The 26747-nt window shown below is 43.5% G+C and overlaps 2 protein-coding genes across 3 annotated transcripts; one reads left to right on the forward strand and one right to left on the reverse strand.

Moving 5' to 3' along the window:
* The first annotated feature begins 768 nt into the window (after nt 1-768).
* LOC311131811 (outer mitochondrial transmembrane helix translocase-like) lies at nt 769-12319 on the forward strand. Of its 2 annotated transcripts, none has more exons than XM_084164942.1 (10): nt 769-868; nt 1612-1804; nt 1939-2037; nt 4484-4604; nt 4749-4949; nt 5079-5185; nt 5418-5507; nt 10349-10399; nt 10485-10621; nt 10900-12319. In XM_084164942.1, the coding sequence occupies exons 2-10, from the start codon at nt 1631-1633 to the stop codon at nt 11015-11017; spliced, it is 1098 nt and encodes a 365-aa protein (XP_084021068.1). In that variant the 5' UTR covers nt 769-868; nt 1612-1630; the 3' UTR covers nt 11018-12319. The 2 variants fall into 2 exon arrangements, with proteins under 2 accessions (XP_084021068.1, XP_084021069.1); XM_084164943.1 differs by having other exon boundaries at nt 858-1208.
* On the reverse strand, nt 12318-25449 carry LOC311131790 (bifunctional 3'-phosphoadenosine 5'-phosphosulfate synthase 2-like). The gene is made up of 12 exons (XM_084164921.1): nt 25215-25449; nt 21793-21907; nt 21440-21675; nt 21036-21174; nt 20689-20807; nt 20410-20523; nt 20215-20326; nt 19815-20020; nt 19588-19723; nt 19146-19414; nt 13183-13412; nt 12318-13022 (listed from the first exon to the last, which is right to left on the reverse strand). The coding sequence occupies exons 1-12, from the start codon at nt 25239-25241 to the stop codon at nt 12881-12883; spliced, it is 1845 nt and encodes a 614-aa protein (XP_084021047.1). The 5' UTR covers nt 25242-25449; the 3' UTR covers nt 12318-12880.
* Between the last annotated feature and the right edge of the window lie 1298 nt (nt 25450-26747).

Below are 26747 nucleotides of genomic sequence, written 5' to 3' on the forward strand. Positions count from 1 at the left end.
GTCTAGTAGGTGGCGGTAATGCAACAAAGTGGATGCCAACCGCCGTTAAACCTCATTGAAGAAGAAGAAGAAGAAGAAGAAGAAGAAGGAAGCGGGAGGTGGAATTTGAAAGAACAGTCGGGTTCATTCAGGTCCTCCTGGAACAGTCGTGTGCACGGGAGGATTTACAAGTGGGATGCGCTGTTGAGCGCTACATCCCGAGGGGTTCGGCTGATTGTACGGAGATTGTGAGAGCCGATTAAATGGCGTCCCTTGACAAGGCAAGAACAAGATGTATGTCAGGAGAAGTGCAGTATTACCATAAGGAGACGTATACTTGGAATACGGAGGAGGAATGGAGGGGAAAAAGAGAGGCAGAGGAGGTCTAGGAGGAAGAGGGTGAGCTTGAGTCGGTTAAAAATGGCGGGGAAAAGAGAGATGGTTTGTTAAAGAAGAATGGTAGAAAGTGTAAGCAGAGTGAGTTGAAGACAGGAGGAGAAATGGAGGTGAATGAGGACGAAGTATCGGAGGTGGTAGGTGTGGTGAAGTTCTCGGAGCCCGAGGCTTGCATCGAGGGTCAGGATAAAGCTGAGTCTGTGACAGTAGGAGTGGATGGCGGTGTCCTATCCGTTCAGGCTGTTGGCATGAAGTAGGACTAAATAGATTTAAATAGTGGAGTATGGTATTTTATTATTTTTAATGTTTTGTGAGTGTAGTGTTAGATGGTAGGTTATTATTATTATTATTATTATTATTATATAGATATATGTTTTAAGCAAAGTATAAGGGAGTTATACTCCAGTCTAGTAGGTGGCGGTAATGCAACATTTATTGGATGCCAACCGCCGTTAAACCTCATCGAAGAAGAAGAAGAAGAAGAACGTGCGAGGTGAGTGTCACGACCAGTCCAGAAAACAGATTATGGTTAATTTGATTTTGTACATTATTTTTAACGTTTTAATTACAAATAGATCGATCAATACAACACATTTCACAAGGTGTCCGGCTAATGGATTTTTTTTCTACAAAGTAACGACAGTAATTCAGGCACGAGGCTGCATGCTAACTGGAAGGTCAAAGCTAACAAAATCAAGCCAAGGTTTCAGTTTTGTAACACGCAAAGTGAAACTACTAGCTAGCTAGTGGTCTTTTCACAGTTTCGATTATTGTCCGTATTGTATGTATATATTTCTTATATAGACTTAAAGTAACTCCAATTCCATCATCAGGTATGTAGCTCATATCATATTCCTAGCTAGCTAACTAATCAACAACTGTCAACTGCTGTCGTGTCAAGCAGGACACTACAGTACAGATATTTTTGCCGGCATTGTTAGCTTGCCAGTGTTATGACAGCCGTATGTCATCATGTTAGCGAGCTGCTAACAAGATTTATAGGATGGACATGATCATGTGATCTTAGCTAGCTAAACAGGATTGAGTGTCAGTTTAAGAAGTGATGTAATTTCTCAGCTAATGTCTAAACCTATTTTCCATGAGGATTTTCTGAATTTAAGTTGTATTCACACATTGTTCTTGTTAGATAAAGAGCACAGCACTTGTATAGTAGCTCAGCTTTATTGTTCAATTTCAACTGTGATCAAGTTTGGAGAATGTAATTTTGTTTTCCAGCCCCCAGACATCTAAGAAGATGGTGTTGAAGGAGATTTCAACTGAAAGTATTGCTCGGCCCTTGGGCCGCAATGAAGTCCTTGGTTTACTCTTCCGACTGACCATATTTGGTGCAGTCACCTACTTCACCATAAAGTGGATGGTTGATGCTATTGATCCCACAAGGAAACAGAAAATGGAAGCACAGAAACAGGTGAAGTTTCCAATATAGCCAAGTTTGACCGGTTTGCTTCTGAGCATCTTCTGTGGATATGTATCATGTTTGTTGGGACTGTATTGGAATGTGCAAAGCTAGATAGATGGCTATTGACAGGTGGGTTTTTTCAGGCAGAGAAACTCATGAAGCAGATCGGTGTGCAGAATGTCAAACTCTCAGAGTATGAGATGAGCATCGCAGCACATCTGGTGGACCCATTGACCATGCAGGTAACAGAGCTGCTTCAATACACAATTTCTTGAACCCAACATTTCATGACATCTGTTACAGGCTTTGGTTTTTCCATTTATATTTTGAGGTTGGACGTTAGCACGTTGGGCGCACCGATTTGGCGTCACCTCGTTAGTCAGTATGTGTTACAACTGTGCTGGCTTGTCATCTCGTTAGTCAGAAGGCGTTTCACCTGTGCTGGCACGGGATATTTAAGAGTGGCTGGCCCAGTGCTCCAGTTATCTTGAGAGATTTGTTGGCGCTCCCTAATTGATTTCTAAGAAATTGTGCTTTTATTTGATCTTCCCTGTTAGTTTTGCTCCACCTTTTGGTTTGCCTCCTGTCTAAGTTTGGGGTGGGTTTTAATTTTGTTTGCTCTTCTTGGGCAAATTTAGTGGCCGCCCATGGTGGGTGTCTTTTTTTAGGTCCCAGTTGTTGTTGCTAGTCAACTTTCAGTGGACACCCCGACGAGTGTCTTTCAGAACCATTCCTATAACCCCACCTGTTTCGTTTTGGTTGTTTGTGACTCTGTTAGTTCCCCCTTATGTTTGAGTGACAATTTTTGGTGTCTTGCTGGGGAACGTAACAACATTCAACAGAAACAAATATACAGGTAACTGCCAAAATATAGGAAACACTATAAAGTGTCTTAATAGGGCGTTGGGCCTCCACGAGCCGCCAGTACAGTTTCAATGCGCCTTGGCATAGATTCTACAAGTGTCTGGAATGCAATTGGAGGGATGCGACACCATTCTTCCACAATAAATACATTTTTTGTGTGTTTTGTTGATGATGGTGGTGGAAAATGCTGTCTGAGGCGCCGCTCCAGAATCTCCCATAAGTGTTCAATTGGTTTGAGCTCTGTGACTGACACACACCCCCATTAAACCCCCTATGCTACTTTGAGACCCCTCTTTCGAAGTTACTGAGATCTCTTCTAGCCATGGTAGCCAAAATAATGGTAGCCAAAATTTTTATACATGACCCTAAGCATGATGGGATGTTATTTGCTTAATTAACTCAGGAACGACACCTACAGTGCATTAAGTATTCAGATCCCTGGACTTCTTCCACATTTTGTTGATTACAGCCTTGAGTCTTCTTAGGTATGGCACTACAAGCTTGGCACACCTGTATTTGGGGAGTTTCTCCCATTCTTCTCTGTAGATCCTCTCAAATGCTGTCAGGTTGGATGGGGAGCATCGCTGCACAGCTATTTACAGGTCTCCAGAAATGTTAGATTAGGTTCAAGTCCGGGCTTTGGCTGGGCCACTCAAGGACATTCAGAGACTTGTCCCGAAGCCACTCCTGCATTGTCTTGGCTGTGTGCTTAGGGTCGTTGTCCTGTTGGAAGGTGAACCTTCGCCCCAGTCTGAGGTTTTTCATCAAGGATCTCTCTGTACTTTGCTCCGTTCATCTTTCCCTCGATCCTGACTAGTCTCCCAGTCCCTGCCACTGGAAAACATCCCCACATGATGCTGCCACCATCGTCCTTCACTGTAGGGATGGTGCCAGGTTCCCTCCAGACGTGACACTTGGCATTCAGGCCAAAGAGTTCGATCTTGGTTTCATCAGACCAGAGAATCTTGTTTATCATGGTCTGAGAGTCCTTTAGTGCTGCATAGATGCTTGTCCTTCTGGAAGGTTCTCGCATCTCCACAGAGGAACTCTGGAGCTCTGTCAGAGTGACCATTGGGTTCTTGGTCACCTCCCTGACCAAGGCCCTTTTCCCCTGATTGCTCAGTTTGGCCGGGCAGCCAGCTCTAGGAAGAGTCTTGGTGGTTCCAAACTTCTTCCATTTAAGAAAGATGGAGGCCACTGTGTTCTTGGGGACCTTCAATGCTGCATACATTTTTGGGGACCCTTCCCCAGATCTGTGCCTCAACACAATCCTGTCTCGGAGCTCTACGGTCAATTTCTTCGACCTCATGGCTTGGTTTTTGCTCTGACATGCACTGTCAACTGTGGGACCTTATATAGACAGGTGTGTGTGTTTCCAAATCATGTCCAATCAATTGAATGTACCACAGGTGGACTCCAATCAAGTTGTAGAATCATCTCAAGGATGATCAGTGGAAACAGGATGCACCTGAGCTCAATTTCGAGTCTCATAGCAAAGGGTTTTAATACTTACGTAAATAAGATATTTCAGTTTTTTATTTTTAATACTTTCGCTAAGATGTCTAAACCTGTTTTCGCTTTGTCATTATGGGGTATTGTGTGTAGATTGAACAAATTAATTTAATCAATTTTAGAATAAGGCTGTAACGTAACAAAATGTGGAAAAAGTCAAGGGGTCTAAATACTTTCCGAATGCACTGTGTGGAAGCACCTGCTTTCAATATACATTCCATCCCTCATTTACTAAAGTGTTTCCTTCATTTTGGCAGTCACCTGTATAATGTCTATGCCTCATAACTAACTGATGTGATGCTTTCTCTACAGATCACATGGGGTGATATTGCTGGCCTAGATGAGGTCATCACTGAGCTGAAAGACACTGTCATACTTCCCATCCAGATGAGGAACTTGTTCAAGGGATCCAGACTGCTTCAGCCACCAAAAGGTGAGTCTCTTGTTTCATACAAGATTTGCTTATTGAGACCGGTGCACAAGCATATCCTACTGATAGACACAATGCATATAAAGGTTCAACAGGACCCCCTTCAGTCTTTAGCCACTCCTCTTACCCCTTTCATTATGATAACAGGTGTGCTGCTGTACGGACCACCTGGCTGTGGGAAGACTCTGATCGCCAAAGCAACTGCCAAAGATGCTGGTTTCCGCTTCATCAACCTGCAGCCTTCCACCCTCACAGACAAGTGGTATGGAGAGTCCCAGAAACTGGCTTCTGCCGTCTTCTCTCTAGCCATTAAGCTCCAGCCCTCAATCATCTTCATAGATGAGATTGGTAAATGCTTATTTTACTGTTGTCCTTCGCAGTTGGTATACAGTACTTTCAAATCTTGTTTGGGTACTTCAGCTAAGCCAGTTATGTTTGTGATCATCCCCGTCTCCTGTTGATCCTGTAATGTTCCAGACTCTTTCCTAAGAAGCCGTTCCAGCTCTGACCACGAGGCCACAGCCATGATGAAGGCTCAGTTCATGAGCTTGTGGGATGGGCTGGAGACTGACTATAACTGCCAGGTGGGTCCATCATGAAGGAAAAGCAAAAGGGTGCGACGGGTCCGCACTCCAAAAGATATTGCGTAAAGCTTACTTCATTTAGTATTTGTATTATTTTCACTGCGTCAAGGATAGGGTACACAGACGTTTCGGCTTTGCAGCCTTCGTTGTGTAGGTAATTAAATACGTTGATCATCATGTGACCCCTGTCTGGTTGAGTCTCTCACCTGCCTCTCACCTTTTCCTCATGTAGGTCATCATTATGGGGGCCACTAACCGTCCACAGGATCTCGACTCTGCCATTCTGAGGAGAATGCCCACAAGATTTCACGTAAATCAGCCTGTGAGTATATCCACAAACTGTACAAGTTTATCAGTATATACATAGTACTATGAATAGGGCTGTGACGGTCATGGAATTTTGGATGACTAATTGGCCAGACAAATTACCACTGTCTCCGTAATAACCGCTCGAATAGAAAAATCCGGTCTTGGCTGAATGTGCTACCATAGAATTAGAATGAATAGAACGCATGTCTCCATTCAAGTCAATGATGGCATAATAGGTGGACTGGCGGCCATTGTGAGTGTACTCATAGGAGCAAAGCAGGAAGTGTACCCATCAATATGTGCTGTGATTTGTTTATTCAACTCAACTGGCATGACAAAAAATACATTCCATTGCATGAGCCACATCAGTTAACCACATTTTAAATGAACATTCTATATTACCATGGAAATGATTGCATCACAATACTAGGCAGCCATTGCGAGTGTACCCATGAGTTTACCAGTCCGATTGCCAGGGTTAGAGGTTCCAAGCCCATTCTATTTATCGTTTGCTACAACACCTTACTTGTTTTAGCAAGGGGCAACACAGTTTCATCATGTTAAGAGTCCAGGTTATCGCAGAAACTGACTCAACCGTACGAATGCCAGCCATCCCTTCAGTCAGCTGTTCGTCCCCCCACCCCCACCCTCCCAAAAAATATACAGTGCCTTCGGAAAGTATTCAGACCCCTTGACTTTTTCCACACTTTGTTAGGTTACAGCCTTATTCTTAAATTGATTAAATTGTTTTTTCCCCTCATCAATCTACACACAATACCCCACAATGACAAAGCAAAAACAGGTTTTTAGAAGTGTTCGTAAATGTATTAAAAATTAAAAACGATCACATTTACATAAGTATTCAGACATCTTTACTCAGTACTTTGTTGAAGCAGCTTTGGCAGCGATTACAGCCTTGAGTCTACTTGGGTATGACGCTACAAGCTTTGCACACCTGTATTTGGGGAGTTTCTCCCATTCTCTGCAGATCCTCTCAAGCTCTGTCAGGTTGGATGGGGAGTGTTGCTGCACAGCTATTTTCAGGTGTTTCCAGAGATGCTAGATCGGGTTAAAGTCTAGGCTCTGGCTGGGCTACTCAAGGACATTCAGAGACTTGTCCCGAAGCCACTCCTGCGTTGTCTTGGCTGTGTGCTTAGGGTCGTTGTCCTGTTGGAAGGTGAACCTTTGCCCCAGTCTGAGGTCCTGAGCGTTCTGGAGCAGGTTTTCATCAAGGATTTCTTTGTACTTTGCTGCGTTCATCTTTGCCTCGATCCTGACTAGTCTTCCAGTCCCTGCCGCAGCATGATACTGCCACCACCATGCTTCACCGTAGGGATGGTGCCAGGTTTCCTCCAGACGTAACACTTGGCATTCAGGCCAAAGAGTTCAACCTTGGTTTCATCAGACCAGAGAATCTTGTTTCTCATGGTCTGAGAGTGTTTAGGTGCCTTTGGCAAACTCCAAGAGGGATGTCATGTGCCTTTTTACTGAGGAGTGGCTTCTGTCTGGTCACTCTACCATAAAGGCCTGATTGGTGGAGTGCTGCAAAGATGGTTGTCCTTCAGGAAGGTACTCCCATCTCCACAGCGGAACTCAGGAGCTCTGTCAGAGTGACCATCGGGTTCTTGGTCACCTCCCTGACCAAGGCCCTTCTCCGATTGCTCAGTTTGGCTGGGCGGCCAGCTCTAGGAAGAGTCTTGGTGGTTCCAAACTTCTTCCATTTAAGAATAATGGAGGCCGCTGTGTTCTTGGGGACCTTCAATGCTGCAGAATTTTTTTTGGTACCCTTCCCCCAGATCTGTGCATTGACACAATCATGTCTTGGAGCTCTATGGAATATTCCTTCGACCTCATGGCTTGGTTTTTGCTCTGACATGCACTGTCTACTGTGGAACCTTATATAGACAGGTGTGTGCCTTTCCAAATCATGTCCAATCAATTGAATTTACCACAGCTGGACTCTAATCAAGTTGTAGAAACATCTCAAGAATGATCAATGGAAACAGGATGCACCTGAGCTCAATTTCGAGTCTCATAGCAAAGGGTCTGAATGCTTATGTAAATAAGGTATTTCGATTTTTTATTTTTAATACATTTGAAAACATTTCAAAAAACCTGTTTTTGCTTTGTCATTATGTGGTGTTGTGTGTAGATTGCTGAGGATTTGTATTTATTTAATCCATCTTAGAATAAGGCTGTAACGTAACAAAATGTGGAAAAAGTCAAGGGCTCTGAATACTTTCCAAAGGCACTGTATGTAATGGGGAATTGAAAACCCTAACAATCAAACGCAAACAATTCACACAATGAAGTTATGAAACAATGAATGTGCACAAATTGGTGGGAGAGCGCATTCTGGAGAGAGAAGTGCATTGTGCATGGTCAGTCCGACTTCTGCATTGGCCAAACTCCAAGCGGGCTGTCATGTGCCTTTACTGAGGAGTGGCTTCCGTCTGGCCACTTTTCCATAAAGGCCTGATTGGTGGAGTGCTGCAGAAATGGGTGTCCTTCTGAAAGGTTCTCCCATCTCCAAAAAGGAACTCTGGAGCTCTGTCAGAGTGACCATCGGTTCTTGGTCATCTCCCTGACCAAAGCCCTTCTCCCCCGATTCCAAACTTCTTCCATTTAAGAATGATGGAGGCCACTGTGTTCTTGGGGACCTTCAATGCTGCAGAAATATTTTGGTACCCTTCCAAGATCTCTGCCTCGACACAATCCTGTCTCGGAGCTCTACAGACAATTCCTTCGACATCATGGCTTGGTTTTGCTCTGACATACACTGTCAACTGTGGGACCTTACATAGTCAGGTGTGTGCCTTTCCAAATCATGTCCAATCAATTGAATTTACCACAGGTGGACTCCAATCAAGTTGTACAAACATCTCAAGGATGATCAATGGAAACAGGATGCACCTGAGCTCAATTTCGAGTCTCATAGCAAAGGGTCTGAATGCTTATGTAAATAAGGCATTTCTGTTTTTTATTTTAATACTTTTGCAAAAATGTCTAAACCTGTTTTTGCTTTGTCAATATGGGGTATTGTGTGTACAGTCGTAGTCAAAAGTTTTGAGAATGAGACAAGTATTGGTCTTCACAGTTAGCTGCTTCAGTGTTTTTTAGATATTTTTGTCAGATGTTACTATGGTATACTGAAGTATAATTACAAGCATTCCATAAGTGTGTCAAAGGCTTTTGTTGACAATTACATTAAGTTTATGCAAAGAGTCAATATTTGCAGTGTTGACCCTTCTTTTTCAAGACCTCTGCAATCCGCCCTGGCATGCTGTCAATTAACTTCTGGGCCACATCCTGACTGACGGCAGCCCATTCTTGCATAATCAATGCTTGGAGTTTGTCAGAATTTGTGGGTTTTTGTTTGTCCACCCGCCTCTTGAGGATTAACCACAAGTTCTCAATGGGATTAAGGTCTGGGGAGTTTCCTGGCCATGGACCCAAAATGTTGATGTTTTGTTCCCCGAGCCACTTAGTTATCACTTTTGCCTTATGGCTAGGTGATCCATCATGCTGGAAAAGGCATTGTTCGTCACCAAACTGTTCTTGGATGGTTGGGAGAAGTTTCTCTCGGAGGATGTTGGTACCATTCTTTATTCATGGCTGTGTTCTTAGGCAAAATTGTGAGTGAGCCCACTCCCTTGGCTGAGAAGCAACCCCACACATGAATGGTCTCAGGATGCTTTACTGTTGGCATGACACAGGACTGATGGTAGCGCTCACCTTGTCTTCTCCGGACAAGCTTTTTTCCGGATGCCCCAAACAATCGAAAGGGGGATTCATCAGAGAAAATGACTTTACCCCAGTCCTCAGTAGTCCAATCCCTGTACCTTTTGCAGAATATCAGTCTGTCCCTGATGTTTTTCCTGGAGAGAAGTGGCTTCCTCGCTGCCCTTCTTGACACCAGGCCATCCTCCAAAAGTCTTCACCTCACTGTGCGTGCAGATGCACTCACACCTGCCTGTTGCCATTCCTGAGCAAGCTCTGCATTGGTGGTGCCCCGATCCCGCACCTGAATCAACTTTAGGAGACGGTCCTGGCGCTTGCTGGACTTTCTTGGGCGCCCTGAAGCCTTCTTCACAACAATTGAACCTCTCTCCTTGAAGTTCTTGATGATCCGATAAATGGTTGATTTAGGTGCAATCTTACTAGTAGCAATATCCTTGCCTGTGAAGCCCTTTTTGTGCAAAGCAATGATGACGTTTCCTTGCAGGTAACCATGGTTAACAGAGGAAGAACAATGATTTCAAGCACCACCCTCCTTTTAAAGCTTCCAGTCTGTTATTCTAACTCAATCAGCATGACAGAGTGATCTCCAGCCTTGTCCTCGTCAACACTCTCACCTGTGTTAACGAGAGAATCACTGACATGATGGCAGCTGGTCCTTTTGTGGCAGGGCTGAAATGCAGTGGAAATGTTTTTTGAGGATTAAGTTCATTTTCATGGCAAATAGGGACTTTGCAATTAATTGCAATTCATCTGATCACTCTTCATGACATTCTGGAGTATATGCAAATTGCCATCATAAAAACTGAGACAGCAGACTTTTAAAATTAATATTTGTGTCATTCTCAAAACCTTTGACCATGACTATAGATTGCGGAGTTTTATTTATTTTATTTAATCAATTTTAGAATAAGGCTGTAAAGTAACAATGTGGAAAAAGTCAAGGGGTCTGAATACTTTCCGAAGGCACTGTATATTATGACGGTTATTGAATTTTCATGACTGTCTTCACCCATAACCGTTAGTAACACAGTTATACGGTAATTATTTATGCAGTACTCTGAGATTTAACTGAAATATATTTAATTCCTGCTAAAAACTATTGTTTTCTTTCAGAATCTCACGCAGAGGGAAGAAATCTTGAAACTCATATTGAAAAATGAAAATGTAAGTTTTACATGGTAGTCATGGTAATTAAGTAACACTTTTTGTCTGTATGTGTTTCCACTAAACTTCCCCATGCATTTCCCAGGTGGATCCCACTGTTGACTTTGCTCACATGGCGAAGGAGACTGATGGATTCTCAGGAAGTGACCTCAGAGAGATGTGTCGGGATGCTGCTCTGTTATGTGTGCGGGATTTTGTCCATAACTACCATGCTGATGAAAGGTACCACGCCCCTCTGGCTGTGTTTACACAGGCAGCCCAATTCTGATATTTTTTTCACTAATTGGTCTTTTGACCAATTAGATCAGCTCTGATAAAGATCAGAATTGGGCTGCCCGTATAAACACAGCCTTCTTGAACCCTAACTTGATCTCCCAATACCAATGTCTTACATTGGGTTTTCATATGAGCATTAGTAGTGATTAGCGATTTCTCACTATTAGAGTTCCTTCTGCAGTTACCAGCAAGATACTGACCTTGTCTTTGTCTTCTGGCTCCAGGATCCTGGAACAAATCCGGTCCATCAATCAGGACGACATGCAGAGTGCCAGCCAGAAGATGAGGAAGTCGAAGTCTGCAGAGGGACAGAGTGTTCTGATTCATGCTACTCTGGATTGAGTTTTACGTGCGAAGGAGAACTATTAAGCGTCTGGATATTCTTTCCTTATTATTGTCTATTTATGAAGAGTGGAGAGACCTTGTAGAGATGTACATAAGTGTAATGCATATCATAATATCACTTTGTAACATCTTACTTCATTTGTTATTTTAAGAACATTTAGTTCAATGCATTCACATTAAAGCTTTTTTTCAAAATGCTGTTTTATGTGGGAGTTAGGCGTTACATGATACTTATGTTGGCATTAGTTTCTTGTGTATCTGGTTAACCAAGGTCTCACTGAAGCTGGCTCTGAGACTGCAAAATATGAGCACAGCTTTGGATCCTTTCAGGTTTGATAGGTAATAGGGAGGCGATTATGTACTATGACACACAGAAATATTGACTTATCCTTGGGCTTTCACCTTCCATCCATTTTATCTGAACATCAAATGTTGCTTCTTTTGGTACTGTTTATTTAAGGCTGTTCAGACTTTTCTTTTTTTTCAGGAAAGCTGGTTATCGAACTAGTGTAACATCGGTAATAAAATGTGACACTTATAGTTGGCACGGTCATCGTTCAACTATTAGCTAGATGTTATACAATGGGTGGTTCTCAGAATGTCTGAATTATGATTTAGATCAGAAGTTTCATGCATGAAAAAAACATGAAAGAACAATTCAACTTTTAATCGAAAGTGAATTATCGCTGTGGAGGTTGTGAAGAGAACATGATGCAAAGACGTTTGAGTAAAGTTGTGACATGGCCTTCCATTTCTTCATAGTAAATACATCTATAGTAGTTTACTTCAATATCATGAGCTGCTTATGGTAAGATATGTATTATTCAAGTGTACTTCTGTTTATAAAACTTAAATACATCAGGAAACTTGTATTGTGCTTTCCTGTCCTATTTATGCCATTGTCTTCAGTCCAGGGTTCATTTACAGTAGAATTGAATAACTGCTTGTGGTGATTGTCATGTCTCTTATAGTTTCTGTTTATCCCTTGTGATGACCAGGATGCTTAATGGTTGGGTGATTGATTATTTCTACATGACAAACTTCCAGTATCTACCACATGTAACAGCCATTGCAGTCTATTGAACGTGTGTGATTGCCAATTCATAGTTGACTTGAATGACTCAAGTTTTCTATGGACATTTTGTTTTGGGGGTTGGGATTGGTGGAAAGTGTAGTTCTTATTATATAACTTTTGTTTAGGTAAAATGCTTGCTTTGCTTTTTATATTGAATAATGATTTTGATAATTGTTGTCTGCTAAAGTTCTGGTGTCTGCTAAAATAAATTACACCAATATGTTTTTAGTTTACATGTAATCATTTATTTGCTTTTAACTTCCTATACTCTGAAAATACTGATATAAAAAGGTAGATGCAGTATAAGGACATTTAGAAATTAGGCACCATGGCATCACTTGATAAATATAGTTTCATTCCATTACACAGGGGTAGTTAAAACCCCTTCCACTCATGTCACTCAACTATGGAATTACATAATGTCTTCTCACAGCTTAAAAAAACACTTTTTAAGTTACTAGCTTGGAAGTTCAGATGCAGTAAAGATGCATAGACAGGTAACAAAGGTGATCTGTTAATAAAACATTCATATTGATTTCTCCACAACTCTTGACTATCAACTTATTTTTTTTAACGACTTTACACTGCTTACAGATTCCTTTTGACCCACTCATCAAACTAGATAATTTCCAGTTTACATGATATTCAGTTAAAACAGTTAAAAAAAAGCTCTCAGGCATGTATTCCATTAATGCCTAGATTTCTACAGTAGTTGATTTAAAAAGAGAATATAAAATAGAGAGGTTTAAGAGTGTCTGTTTGAACCAGGATGTGTATGTGCGTTTTCATTCGTCCTTCTGCAGGGAGCTGTAGTACTCTGTGAGGACCTTCCAGGCCTTATTGGCCATGAAGCCATCCGGAGGGTTCTCTCCGCTGCGCGCCATCCTCCTCATCTTGGTCCCAGAGATGAACTCAAATTCCTGGTGTCTGGAAAGGAAGGTAAGACAAAGTTAGTGAAGCAGCTTGACTCTCTCTCTCTGTTACTTTTTGACATTGTAGGGACATTTTTCCTGAGCCCAGAGATTTTCCTGGTCAGGCCACATAGTCCGGAAAAACGTATGGCCCAAAATATTAGCTGTCAATGTACCTCTCCTTATCATAGAAGTCCATAGATCTTTTAGTCTTGTTGTAGGCAGCCACTCTGAAGGGGATGATCTCTACAGAGGGGAGACCAGGGGCCATGGTGAGGACCTTGCCCCCATGGGTGGGCTCATACAGGCTCTGCTTGGTCTCTGGGTGAGGCATGCCCGCAGGGTCGCGACCCACGATGTAGAAGTTGGCACCAGCTATCATCCGTGCCCGGCAGTGCCACTGTACCTAAGGGGTGGAAATACAAACACTTGTCTAGTGACTCTACTGATATGGCCTGATTCCACTGAGTAAAACAATGCTTGGAAATACATTTTATACAGAGATTAGTGTCCAGCAGTGGCAACCCATCATTCAGGGCAGGTGGGGCAGAACCTGTTGAGCAAAAAAATTTAATAATAATTATATATCTTTTCTTATTTTTGTTATTTTTGTGCCTGTTTTGCATGTTATTTTGGCATTAATACGTGTCACATATCAGTTTGTAAACAATGTAAAATAATATGATTTAATTAATAAAGCCGGATACAAACACTGAGTCGTGGCTGAACGCCGACCTGGATAATACAGTTGTCTGGGTTTTCCGTGCATCGGCAAGACAGAACAGCTGCCTCCGGTAAGACAAGGAGTGGCGGTCTGTGTCTATGTGTCAATAACAGCGGGTGCGCGAAATCTAATTTAAGGAGGTCTCAAGGTTTTGCTCGCCTGAGGTAGAGTATCTCATGATAAGCTGTAGACCACACTATTTACCAAGAGTTTTCATCTATATTTTTCGTATCTGTCCATTTACCACCACAAACCGATGCTGGCACTAAGAACGCACTCAACAAGCTGTATAAGGCCATAAGCAAACAAGAAAATGCTCATCCAGAGGCAGTGCTCCTAGTGGCCGGAGACTTTAATGCAGGGAAACTTAAATTTGTTTTACCTCATTTCTACCAGCATGTTACATGTGCAACCAGAGGAAAAAAACTCTACACCACCTTTACTACACACACAGAGACGCGTACAAAGCTCTCCCTCACCCTCCTGCTTACAAGCAAAAACTAAAGCAGGAGATACCAGTGACTCGCTCAATACGGAAGTGGTCAGATGACGCAGATGCTAAGCTACAGGACTGTTTTGCTAGCACAGACTGGAATATGTTCTGGGACTCATCCGATGGCATTGAGGAGTATACCACATCAGTCACCGGCTTCATCAATAAGTGCATCGATGACGTCGTCCCCACAGTGACCATACATACCCCAAACAGAAGCCATGAATTACAGGCAACATCCGCACTGAGCTAAAGGGTAGAGCTGCCGCTTTCAAGGAGCGGGACTCTAACCCGGACGCTTATAAAAAATTATCCTATGCCCTCCGACGAACCATCAAACAAGCAAAGCGTCAATACAGGACTAAGATTGAATCCTACTATACCAGCTCCGATGCTCGTCAGATGTGGCAGGGCTTGCAAACTATTACGGACTACAAAGGGAAGCCCAGTCGCGAGCTGCCCAGTGACACGAGCCTACCAGACGAGCTAAATGACTTCTATGCGCTTCGAGGCAAGCAACACTGAAGCATGCATGAAAGCACCAGCTGTTCTGGATGACTGGGTGATCACGCTCGCCGTAGCCAATGTTAGTAAGACCTTTAAACAGGTCAACATTCACAAGGCCGCAGGGTCAGATGTACTCCGAGCATGCGCTGACCAACTGGCAAGTGTCTTCACTGACATTTTCAACCTGTCTCTGGCCGAGTCTGTAATACCTACATGTTTCAAGCAGACCACCATAGTCCCTGTGCCCAAGAACATCAAGGTAACCTGCCTAAATGACTACCGACCCGTAGCACTCACGTCTGTAGCCATGAAGTGCTTTGAAAGGCTGGTCGTGGCTCACATCAACACCATTATCCCAGAAACCCTAGACCCACTCCAATTTCCATACCGCCCCAACAGATCCACAGATGATGCAATCTCTATTGCTCTCCACACTGCCCTTTCCCACCTGGACAAAAGGAACACCTACGTGAGAATGCTATTCATTGACTACAGCTCAGCATTCAACACCATAGTGCCCTCAAAGCTCATCACTAAGCTAAGGACCCTGGGACTAAACACCTTCCTCTGCAACTGGATCCTGGACTTCCTGACGGGCCGCCCCCAGGTGGTAAGCGTAGGCAACAACACATCTGCCACGCTGATCCTCAACACAGGGGCCCCTCAGGGGTGCGTGCTTAGTCCCCTCCTGTACTCCCTGTTCAAGCACGACTCCAACACAATAATTACATTTTCCGACTACGCAACGGTGGTAGGCCTGATCACCGACAACGAGGAGACAGCCTATAGGGAGGAGGTCAGAGACCTGGCAGTGTGGTGCCAGGACAACAACCTCTCCCTCAAAGTGATCAAGACAAAGGAGATGATCGTGGACAACAGGAAAAGGAGGGCTGAGCACACCCCATTCTCATCGACGGGGCTGTAGTGGAGCAGGTTCAGAACTTCAAGTTCCTTGGTGTCCACATCACCAACAAACTATCATGGTCCAAACACACCAAGACAGTCGTGAAGAGGGCATGACAATGCCTATTCCCCCTCAGGAGACTGAAAAGATGTGGCATGGTTCCTCAGATCCTCAGAAGGTTCTACAGCTGCACCATCGAGAGCATCCTGACTGCATCACAACCTGGTATGGCAACTCCTCTGACCACAAGGCGCTACAGAGGGTAGTGTGTTCGGCCCAGCACATCACTGGGGCCAAGCTTCCTGCCATCCAGGACCTCTATACCACTCAGAGGAAGGCCCTCAAAATTGTCAAAGACTCCAGCCACCCTAGTCAAAGACTGTTCTCTCTGCTACCGCACGGCAAGCGGTACCAGAGCACCAAGTCTAGGTCCCAAAGGCTTCTTAACAACTTCTATCCCCAAGCCATAAGATTGCTGAACAGCTAATCAAATGGCTACCCAGACTATTTGCATTGACCCCCCCCCCCTTTTTACGCTGCTGCTACTCGCTGTTTATTATCTATCCATAGTCATATTACCACAATTACCTAGACTAACCTTTACCCCCGCACATTGATTCAGTACCGGTACCACCTGTATATAGCCTGGTTATTGTTATTTGATTGTTGCGCTTTTATTTTTGTACTTTAATTTATTTAACAAAAAACTGCATTGTTGGTTAAGGGCTTGTAAGTAAGCATTTCATGGTAAGGTCTACACCTCTTGTATTTGGCGCATGTGACAAATACAATTTGGTCTCTGTTTTGCTTTCTTGAATAAGGCAGCTCCAAAATGCAGGTGTTTCAGCCTAGCTCAGTGCTTTCTGTGGTGGTGGGGCAGCCAGCGGAAAATACAGAGCGTAGTGGTTGGTAACCTTCTCTAGTTGCGCCGTGATTAGCTCAGTGTTCTGTCATTCATGGGGACACTACGTCGCCGCAAAATCTACATGGAGAGCTAGAAAGTTCAAGCCCCCTTGGGTGCTGCCATAGATTTAGATTAGAAGTGCCCATCCAGTGGCACTAGAGATCCTGGTTCGAGTCCAGGCTCTGTCGCAGCCGACCGGGAGACCCATGGGGCGGCGCACAATTGGCCCAGAGTCGTCCAGGTTAGGGGAGGGTTTGGCCGGCAGGGATGTTCTTGTCCCATCGCGCACTAGCGATTCCTGTGACGGGCCGGGCGCAGTGCACGCTGACACGGTCGCCAGGTGTACGGTGTTTCCTCTGACACATTGGTGCAGCTGGCTTCCGGGTTAAGCAGGCATTGTGTCAAGAAGCAGTGTGGCTCGGTTGTGTTGTGTTTCGGAGGACGCACGGCTCTCGACCTTCGCCTCTCCCGTGTCCGCCTGGGAGTTGCAGCGATGGGACAAGACTGTAACTACCAATTGGATATCACAAAACTTGGGAGAAAAAGAGGTACAAAATATATATATATAATAACTATAGAAGTGCCCATCCAATTGGGGCCTCCCGATGGCGCAGCAGTCTAAGGCACTGCATCGCAGTGTTGCGGCGTCACTACAGCCTGGGGTTTGATCCCAGGCTGTCTCACAACCGGCTGTGACCGGGAGTCCCATAGGGCGGCGCACAATTGGCCCAGCGTCATCCGGGTTAGGGGAGGGTTTGGCCGGGTGGAGTTGCAGCAATGAGATCGTAATCACGAAATTGGGGAGAAAATGGGGGTAAACATTTAAAATAAATAAATAAAATAAAGAAGTGCACATCCAAGAAGGCTCAAGGTAATTGGCCACAGATAAAATGACGTCAAGTCACGTTATATCTACCGTAGCTTTGATTGGACTGATCATGTCAACATCATACTTTCAAAATCTTAGCTAACAAGCTAGACAACCAGTCATCATCATGAATCATGTCGACAATCTCCTGGCAAATCCTTTTCAATCCTTGTCATATGAAGAGAAATAAAACGTATCGGTGCTCATCGGCCATTAGACATAAACATTACACAACAAGTTGGAAATTGCAAATTCAACAATGAGTGGTTTGGATGGAATCAGTGGCTAACTGCAAGCGTTGCAAAGCAATCACTATTTTGCTTCCCCTGCCTGCTATTTGGTGGAGAGGGTGTGCGGTCCAAGTCTGGGTTTAAGGGACTCTTTTCCAAGCTTAAAAGGATAAACATTAACATGCAACACCATGGGCCAGAAAATGTTGAATACATTGACCATGCTGTCAATCCAGCATGACTTCTGCCACGTTCAAAACAACTGGAAACTCGGAACTGGGAAATCTCAAACTTCAGTGAGTTCAAGACAACAGGGAACTCAGAAAAAAACAATCTCCGACTGGGAAAATACATTTTGAACGGTCATCCAACTCAGAATTCCAAGTCGGGAACTCTGGCCTTTTTCTAGAGCTTCGACCTGAAGATCACTGACGTTATTTTACATTTTAGTCATTTAGCAGACACTCTTATCCAGAGCGACTTACAGTTATGATTCGTCCTTGTTTTTTTCAGAGTTCCCAGTTGTCTTGAAAGCACCATAAATATTGAGAATGCCAGTTTCATGACAATATTTGCCCACAAGAAGGACCGCCGTGCCACCTTCCTGTTCAAGTGAGCACAGCACAACGGTGAGTCCAAAAATGTATTGTATGCTGCTGCATAATTTATGTAATATGCCAGGGAGATATGTATACTGTAGCTAAGAAAGTAATACTAAGTGTATGTTGTGTAGTAAGCTGTTAGTAGCCCATGTGCCTCACCCTAATAATTTGGTCCCTTTCCCCCTCATAACTTAGCCTACTGTTCTGACTTGGTTGTGCACATGTAGCCTATAGCCTGTTTTAGAGAAATGTCATCATCGAATATTGTAAGAGCTTTCATTGTCTGATTATATGCCCCCTTTATTTATCCTACGGTTCTGACTTGATGTACAGGGAGAATACTGTAAGAACGGCCCATGTTCTGAATTCTGTCGCTGTACATTTCAAAAGTGCTGAACAAATAGTTATATTGACTACGTCTGTCTTAGCTCGCTCATTAATGTCTTAATCGAAATTACGGATGACCTCTTATCCGCTCATCGTTCCCTTATGCCATAGTTTGTACATCTCAATTGTCAGTAGAAACCACATTTGTTTAAGCAAGTCAGCCATATCAGCTTTGTTTTTTTTAAAAGACAGGCTGAATAAACTGAATGAACTGTTTCGCTGCCAGACGAGGCTCTGCTGATAGCCAGGTGTAGCGGTGGTAAGGATTCACTCCATGGTGCTGAAAAGAAATCTCTGCTGTTGGGACAGCTTTATGTAGGCCCTAACAGTTTGTGGGCACCGTTTGTCACCATTCTAGTGCAATCAATGTATTGTTTAGTGTTGTGTTGTGCAGTGGTTTTGCTGGCATGCATCTAAAAAAAAATATTGACATGCTAAAACCGCCACTGGTATCCAGTTAGTACAAACAGTGTAAGTGAGATCTATCTAAGATGTAGACCGGGGGAAACCATCGCTCTACCTCAGAGGGTCCAGCATACATCATGGGGGAGGGGAATATGGCCACGATGGTGCTGGCTGGATCCAGTACCCCCTCCTCCAGTACGGCAGCATGCTGTTTTATGCGCCAGTCCAGAGGCACGTCATCGTCTTTGGTCCAGCCCCCCAGCGGGTGGAGCAGTAGGACAGGGTTCTTGTAGCCTCGCTCCAGCAGCTGCCGCTTTGTGTCTTGCATCAGGAGGGCGTGGCCGTTGTGGACCGGGTTGCGAAGCTGGAAGGCGAAGATGGCGTCTGCGGGGAACACAAAAAAGGAGGTTCCTTAAGTGACTGCTAAGTTTTCTTTATCATCACTGGGTTTTTTCAGCATTTGTCTTAAGTAGACATTAGCATACACAATGCAGCACTAAGAGAGAAAGCAGACAGGAAGTAAGTGAGAATTAAACAGAATATAATATGCTATTCACCTGCTTTCATCTCCTTGAACTTTTGCTTCAGTTCTCTTGGAGTGAAGCGGTATTGGTCCAGACCATCGTTCCATTTGATTTGCTCTAGCACCTCCAAATCTCCACCAACCAGCCAATCACCACCCTCCATAACCATCTGTGAGAATTGTTTTGTTTCATTCAAGTATGTTCTGTTGACAAGCAAGTTCATGATATTAACAGGGACAGTTCTAAAACGCAATTCTAACCTTGATGTAAGGATGCTGAGGACATGTGGTTCCCCACTGCCTGGCACAACGCTCTTCCTTCCGATGTTCATAAAACTCAGGGTTGCGGAGAATTGCCACTCTGCAACCTTTGAACTCAAGTGCGAATGCTGCGCAGCCGTCCAGCTTCTCTTTACTCTCTTTGGAAACGGGCAGGACTATCAGCACAGAGAGGTTGATGTTTCCACCTGCCAACCACATGTCATTCTATGTCACTCACAGAAAGTCAATAGACCTCTGTTGGCTCAGTGTTAGCTCTATTGACTTTCTATGAGGTAGAGGTAGGTGTTGTTACATGTGCATAACATGTCAATAGAACATGATATGAGCATATGCTACATTACACTGTGTCGTCTATGAAGTTATAAAATACTAGTATTACCATCCAGAAGAGTGCCGAAGTGCAGAACCTGCAGGAACTCCCTCTCCCTCATGAAGCCCTTGAGGGGGCTGGCCCAGCCCTCCGCCAGCACCTGCACCCACTGAAGGTCCAGCTACAGGACATACAGAAAAAACAGCCATTAGGGTGTGGTCACATCAGGTGTTACTACTCAACATGAAGGGTCAGGTTTGTTACCTTGGTGATGCTGACCGTAGGCAGTGTCTTGGCGTCGCTCAGTGCCAAGTCCAGCTTGTTCTCTGGCACAAAGAGCTCAGTCACTTCCTCTGTCACACCAGTGGGCACAATACTCTACAAAACAAAAGGATCAATGTGATAGTACATTAACAAGTTCATTTCCAATGACTAGGACATTTTCCTCACGGTAGAGATACAATGAGGAATACTGATATAGATTTAGCTACACCACAGACAGGTGAGGCCCAGCGAGGTCTCAGGGACCATAGATAGACTCACCTGTTCCTTCAGCAGCTCGACCACCTGTTGGATGCACTCATTCGCTGAGATCTCTCCGGTTTTCAGCACAAGATCAGGTGACTCAGGCTTCTCAAAAGGTGAATCAATGCCCGTAAAGCCTTAAGGGGAGAGGGTCAGGATACCCGTTTAGGACCTTGTCAATCATTTACACTACTTTAGTGCTGAGTCAATATAGAATTATATAACCCCACTCTTTTTGCTTGTTTAATAGCATGTTAAGTAGTAGACTTTGACGCCATATGATCTATACTTTTAAATGTAGCTGTGTGTAATGTACCGTAACAGAGAACTGGAACACTGGAGGGCAGAGTCAGTCTGATCAGTACCTTTAATCTCTCCAGCACGGGCCTTCTTGTAGAGGCCTTTGACATCCCTGCTCTCACACACCTCCAGGGGAGCGTCGATGAACACCTCGAAGAACGGCAGCCCAGATTGTACATGGATCTTCCTGGCTTCTTGCCGGTCCTATGCACAGGAGAAAGAGACTGGGTAGCAAAGATCAACATGTTTGGTATCTTGATTTTAGTTCCATAACCAAAATAGGTTTTCAAAACCAGATACCAACGGAAGTGAATGCAGTCAGACACACAGTATAGCAGCTATACAGGCCAGAGCTCAGATCCATCACAATGGATGACTTAGAAATGCTCCTTTGACAATTTTCCAATTGATTATCTCATATCAAGTACAATTTCAACAGTGTCTGTTTAACTGTCACTCACTCACTCACCTTAGTGAATGGGGAAATGAAGCTGGTGATGCAGACCAATCCTGCATCTGCAAACAGCTTGGCCACCTCAGCGATGCGCCTGATGTTCTCCTCCCTGTCCACAGAGGTGAAGCCCAGGTTCCTGTTCAGCCCCTGTCTGATGTTATCCCCATCCAGGGAGTAGCAGGGAATACCATGGGACACCAAGTACTCCTCCAGGGCAAAGCCAACGGTTGTCTTTCCGGCACCTGACAAACCTTTAGCACACAGTGACGTAGTCAACATTTACAATACATCCGTTAACCAACATGGCTTATGTGAAACTCTGTGGTCCAGTATTGGAGCGATGGAGAGAGAGGGTGTTCTTTGCTTACCAGTGAGCCAGACAGTGCAGCCTCTGAAGCCCTCTCTGGTGCCCACCACTTGGCCTCGTTTGGACCGGCTCACATGGTGAGCCTGGTACACCACGTTAGTGGACCTCTGAAGATCCTGAAACCACAGAGAGACTGCATGATTGCACACCTGCACATTTATAATTGAGCTATTAGTACAGTAGAAAGAAATGCTGCCTTAGGGGGTTTGCAATTGAACACAGTATTTTAGTCAGCTGTGAAACACAGAACTGTGCTGTAACATGTAGTGATAGCTTGATAAAGAGTGATTTAAGTTCTCTGCAAGACATGTACAGTGAGGGAAAAAAGTATTTGATCCCCTGCTGATTTTGTACGTTTGCCCACTGACAAAGAAATTATCAGTCTATAATTTTAATGGTAGGTTTATTTGAACAGTGAGAGACAGAATAACAACAAAAAAATCCAGAAAGACGCATGTCAAAAATGTTATAAATTGATTTGCATTTTAATGAGGGAAATAAGTATTTAACCCCCTCTCAATCAGAAAGATTTCTGGCTCCCAGGTGTCTTTTATACAGGTAACGAGCTGAGATTAGGAGCACACTCTTAAAGGGAGTGCTCCTAATCTCAGTTTGTTACCTGTATAAAAGACACCTGTCCACAGAAGCAATCAATCAATCAGATTCCAAACTCTCCACCATGGCCAAGACCAAAGAGCTCTCCAAGGATGTCAGGGACAAGATTGTAGACCTACACAAGGCTGGAATGGGCTACAAGACCATCGCCAAGCAGCTTGGTGAGAAGGTGACAACAGTTGGTGCGATTATTCGCAAATGGAAGAAACACAAAATAACTGTCAATCTCCCTCGGCCTGGGTCTCCATGCAAGATCTCACCTCGTGGAGTTGCAATGATCATGAGAACGGTGAGGAATCAGCCCAGAACTACACGGGAGGATCTTGTCAATGATCTCAAGGCAGCTGGGACCATAGTCACCAAGAAAACAATTGGTAACACATTACGCCGTGAAGGACTGAAATCCTGCAGCGCCCGCAAGGTCCCCCTGCTCAAGAAAGCACATATACAGGCCCGTCTGAAGTTTGCCAATGAACATCTGAATGATTCAGAGGAGAACTGGGTAAAAGTGTTGTGGTCAGATGAGACCAAAATCGAGCTCTTTGGCATCAACTCAACTCGCCGTGTTTGGAGGAGGAGGAATGCTGCCTATGACCCCAAGAACACCATCCCCACCATCAAACATGGAGGTGGAAACATTATGCTTTGGGCGTGTTTTTCTGCTAAGGGGACAGGACAACTTCACCGCATCAAAGGGACGATGGACGGGGCCATATACCATCAAATCTTGGGTGAGAACCTCCTTCCCTCAGCCAGGGCATTGAAAATGGGTTGTGGATGGGTATTCCAGCATGACAATGACCCAAAACACACAGCCAAGGCAACAAAGGAGTGGCTCAAGAAGAAGCACATTAAGGTCCTGGAGTGGCCTAGCCAGTCTCCAGACCATAATCCCATAGAAAATCTGTGGAGGGAGCTGAAGGTTCGAGTTGCCAAACGTCAGCCTCGAAACCTTAATGACTTGGAGAAGATCTGCAAAGAGTAGTGGGACAAAATCCCTCCTGAGATGTGTGCAAACCTGGTGGCCAACTACAAGAAACGTCTGACCTCTTTGATTGCCAACAAGGGTTTTGCCACCAAGTACTAAGTCATGTTTTGCAGAGGGGTCAAATACTTATTTCCCTCATTCAAATGCAAATCAATTTATAACATTTTTGACATGCGTTTTTCCGGATTTTTTTGTTGTTATTCTGTCTCTCACTGTTCAAATAAACCTACCATTAAAATTATAGACTGATCATGTCTTTGTCAGTGGGCAAACGTACAAAACCAGCAGGGGATCAAATACTTTTTTCCCTCACTGTATACTTTTCCATTTGTTTGAATGCCAAGCAGAACAATCTGTCTGAAAGCCATTCCTCTCAGCGTTTACAGCTCATCAGGTCATTGTTAGAAGTAAAACCGCAGGGCTGTTCAATTCCAGTATTGGAGAGCCGAAATACTTCTGGTTTTGGTTTCTACCTGGTAGTTAATTGCACTCACCTGGTGTCCCAGGTCTGAATCAGTCCCTGATTAGAAGGAGAGAATGAAAACCAGAAGTGTTTTGGCCCTCCAGGACTGACATTGACGACCCCTGTGTAAAAGGGATTTGACTACTGACCAGTCACACACAGAGACTAGAAAGATATAAACCCCAACCCAGGGAAGCTTTAATTTTATAGAATTTAAGTCTTTCAGATCATCACAACAAGATATACTCATGTCGCTCCAGCTTCTTCTAATAAGTCTTTGTCCAGCCTGCCTAATTGCATTTTTGTGGCTTCACATACTGTGTGGTGTGTAGGAGGACCAGGTTGGTGGGGGTTGCGGAGGCCCAGGGGGAAACAAACCAGCCTTTTCATTCATACAGTCCTGCAGTGTGGCAGTCAGGCCCAATGCTCACTGGCTGGAACCCCTCAAAGGCCATGCTGTACCTCTCCCAAGGCTGCCCAGACACGTGATATATGAGCTTCATTCATTTGGCACATGGGCTTAGTGACTCTCATAGTGGCTCACTGTTACTGTAGCCTCCCTCCATCAGTCACAACTCCTCAATGAGCCCTTGTTGTTAGGGACATGGATAAACTTAAAACTAGTCCAACTGGAACAACTTGGCTCACTGTTTAGAGAGGCCATTAGCCAGATCCAAATGTATAGTCACTAAATATGTCACAAGCCTTAATAACACACATCTCAGCTATTTGAAATAGTGAAGCACATCATACACTATTATATAGTAAGACTTACAATACATTCTATAAACTACATTGTTATTATACAATATATGTAGGCTATAATATGCAAATACTGTATATAACGTCGGTGGAATATTATATAATGTGGATGTATAATCTTCCTGTTGTTATAACTCGAAAGGAATTTATTAGCCAAGAATCCGTTTTGCATTGCAGTGATTTCGCGAGAAATGGTCAGTCAATCCACAGGTCTACTGAACGCTGATTTGTGGCAGAAACCGACTGGGTCACTTTCTTGTGTAGGCCACTAACTAAAAACTCTGAAACGCAGGTAAGAATGATTCTTCTATGCTATATTTTTCCCCACACAGCTGGTGACAAGGGGGAAGGAAGTTAATTGTGGTTAACATAGAACATTCCTACAGAACTTTCAGTTTAGAAACAATGTTGGCTATAGAACGTTAACTTCCGACTCTGCTCCAATGTATTTCTTTCGGTGCTCGACATACGAAGCCTACATGTTTAGATAGAAAAACGTTCTCCAATTTGATACAGTGTCTGTCTGTCTGCCCCCCCAACGACCACAGATCCGAATGAAATAAATACATATAAAAAGTAAAACATAATGACATACCGTTCTTTGTTTTTTGATCCCAGACATCGCCGCTTCTTCTGAAACGTTTTAGTTTGGCGACCTAATAACTTCTGTTGGTAATGATAAACCTATATTCGCTTCTTGTAAAAAATAAATACTAGTTTATTATGTGATTTATCTGAAATAAATCTGACGGGAGATGTCCAATGAAGATTTCTAATCCGACACGTAGCATATTCATAACCCTGCCTTTTTCGTCCCACCTCAATCTCACAGATCTCCATAGAACGTCAGAGCCACGACATTACACTGGGTTGAGCAAAATAACTGCAAAACCATGAAATCGGAGAACCCATGAATGGCATTTGAAGATTTATGATTTTCTATGGCATTTACTGATTTTGAAATGGGTTGCTAAATTTGTATTTGATACAGAATCAAATATGTCAAAAGAAAACAAGAAAAACTCACGGCATTTACTTTAATCTTAAATATTTCACAAACAAATCATATGACAATGTAGAATAATAAATAATCAAATAAAGTAACTCAGATAAAGTAACCCAAAATGTAAAAGCTCATTGTTCACAAAGCAGTCCAAGAATGTTTGAATAAAAAAAAAAGCACATTTTGGAATAAATGTTTCTGAAAATGAATACAAATATAAATCAGCCCACACAAATTACTCATATTATTGAGCAAAAAATTTAACAACAACACATTGCAAAGGGTCCTTTTCAGCAGGGAAACCCAACCCACTGCATATACAGTATTGGGACAGTAGCAACGTTTCCATCCAATTGGCGACAGATTTTCATGCGAATAATATAAAATGCACGTTCAAACAAATAAACGCCGTTTCCTTCCAGATGCGTTTCTATCATATTGACTTGTTGCAGATAAATGGCTATGCGGGATGACGTAGTGCACATAAAATACCTTTTGCGGTTAAATTGCCATTTACCGAATAAAAAAAATACTTTAAATGGGTTTCCATTGCATTTCAACTCTGCTGTTGGTTCTTACAAAAAAATGAGCGTGTGTACCCAGTATTGGCACGCTGTTGGCTAGAACGCACTATAGCCTACATGTTGAGAGTATTATTATGAACAAAAGAGAGATTACTTGTTATTTGTCAAACGGCACCCAAGCATAGATTATAATGTCACCAGAATAAGACCCTCGATATTTATTGGAAAGGAGCATCAAACTCATCACCTTGCACTTTCACCACCCTGTGAAGTCCATCATAATGTATTCCATCTGTAGCCTAATAAACTGCATGCTTTCCCGATGAGTCATAGTGGGAGGACCACACAACGTCATCGCGTGACTCCCAAGTTAACTTCGATATGATGGTTATTATATTAATATTTGTGCATAAAAGTGTTTCCACCGACATTTCTCGCATAAATAATTTTACCGGCACAAAAATATCGCATCTTGTCTAGGGTACTTTGTTTGGTCGACATTTTGAAAGTTTACCGAAAAATGTTGTTTCCATCAGGCCGGTCATCAGACATGTACTTTACTTCCATAAAAAGTTTGGAGGAAAACCTGGTTAGTGACACG

Source organism: Coregonus lavaretus (genome assembly GCF_964263955.1).
Source record: "Coregonus lavaretus genome assembly, chromosome: 1".
In the NCBI taxonomy this organism is placed as follows: Eukaryota; Metazoa; Chordata; class Actinopteri; order Salmoniformes; family Salmonidae; genus Coregonus; species Coregonus lavaretus.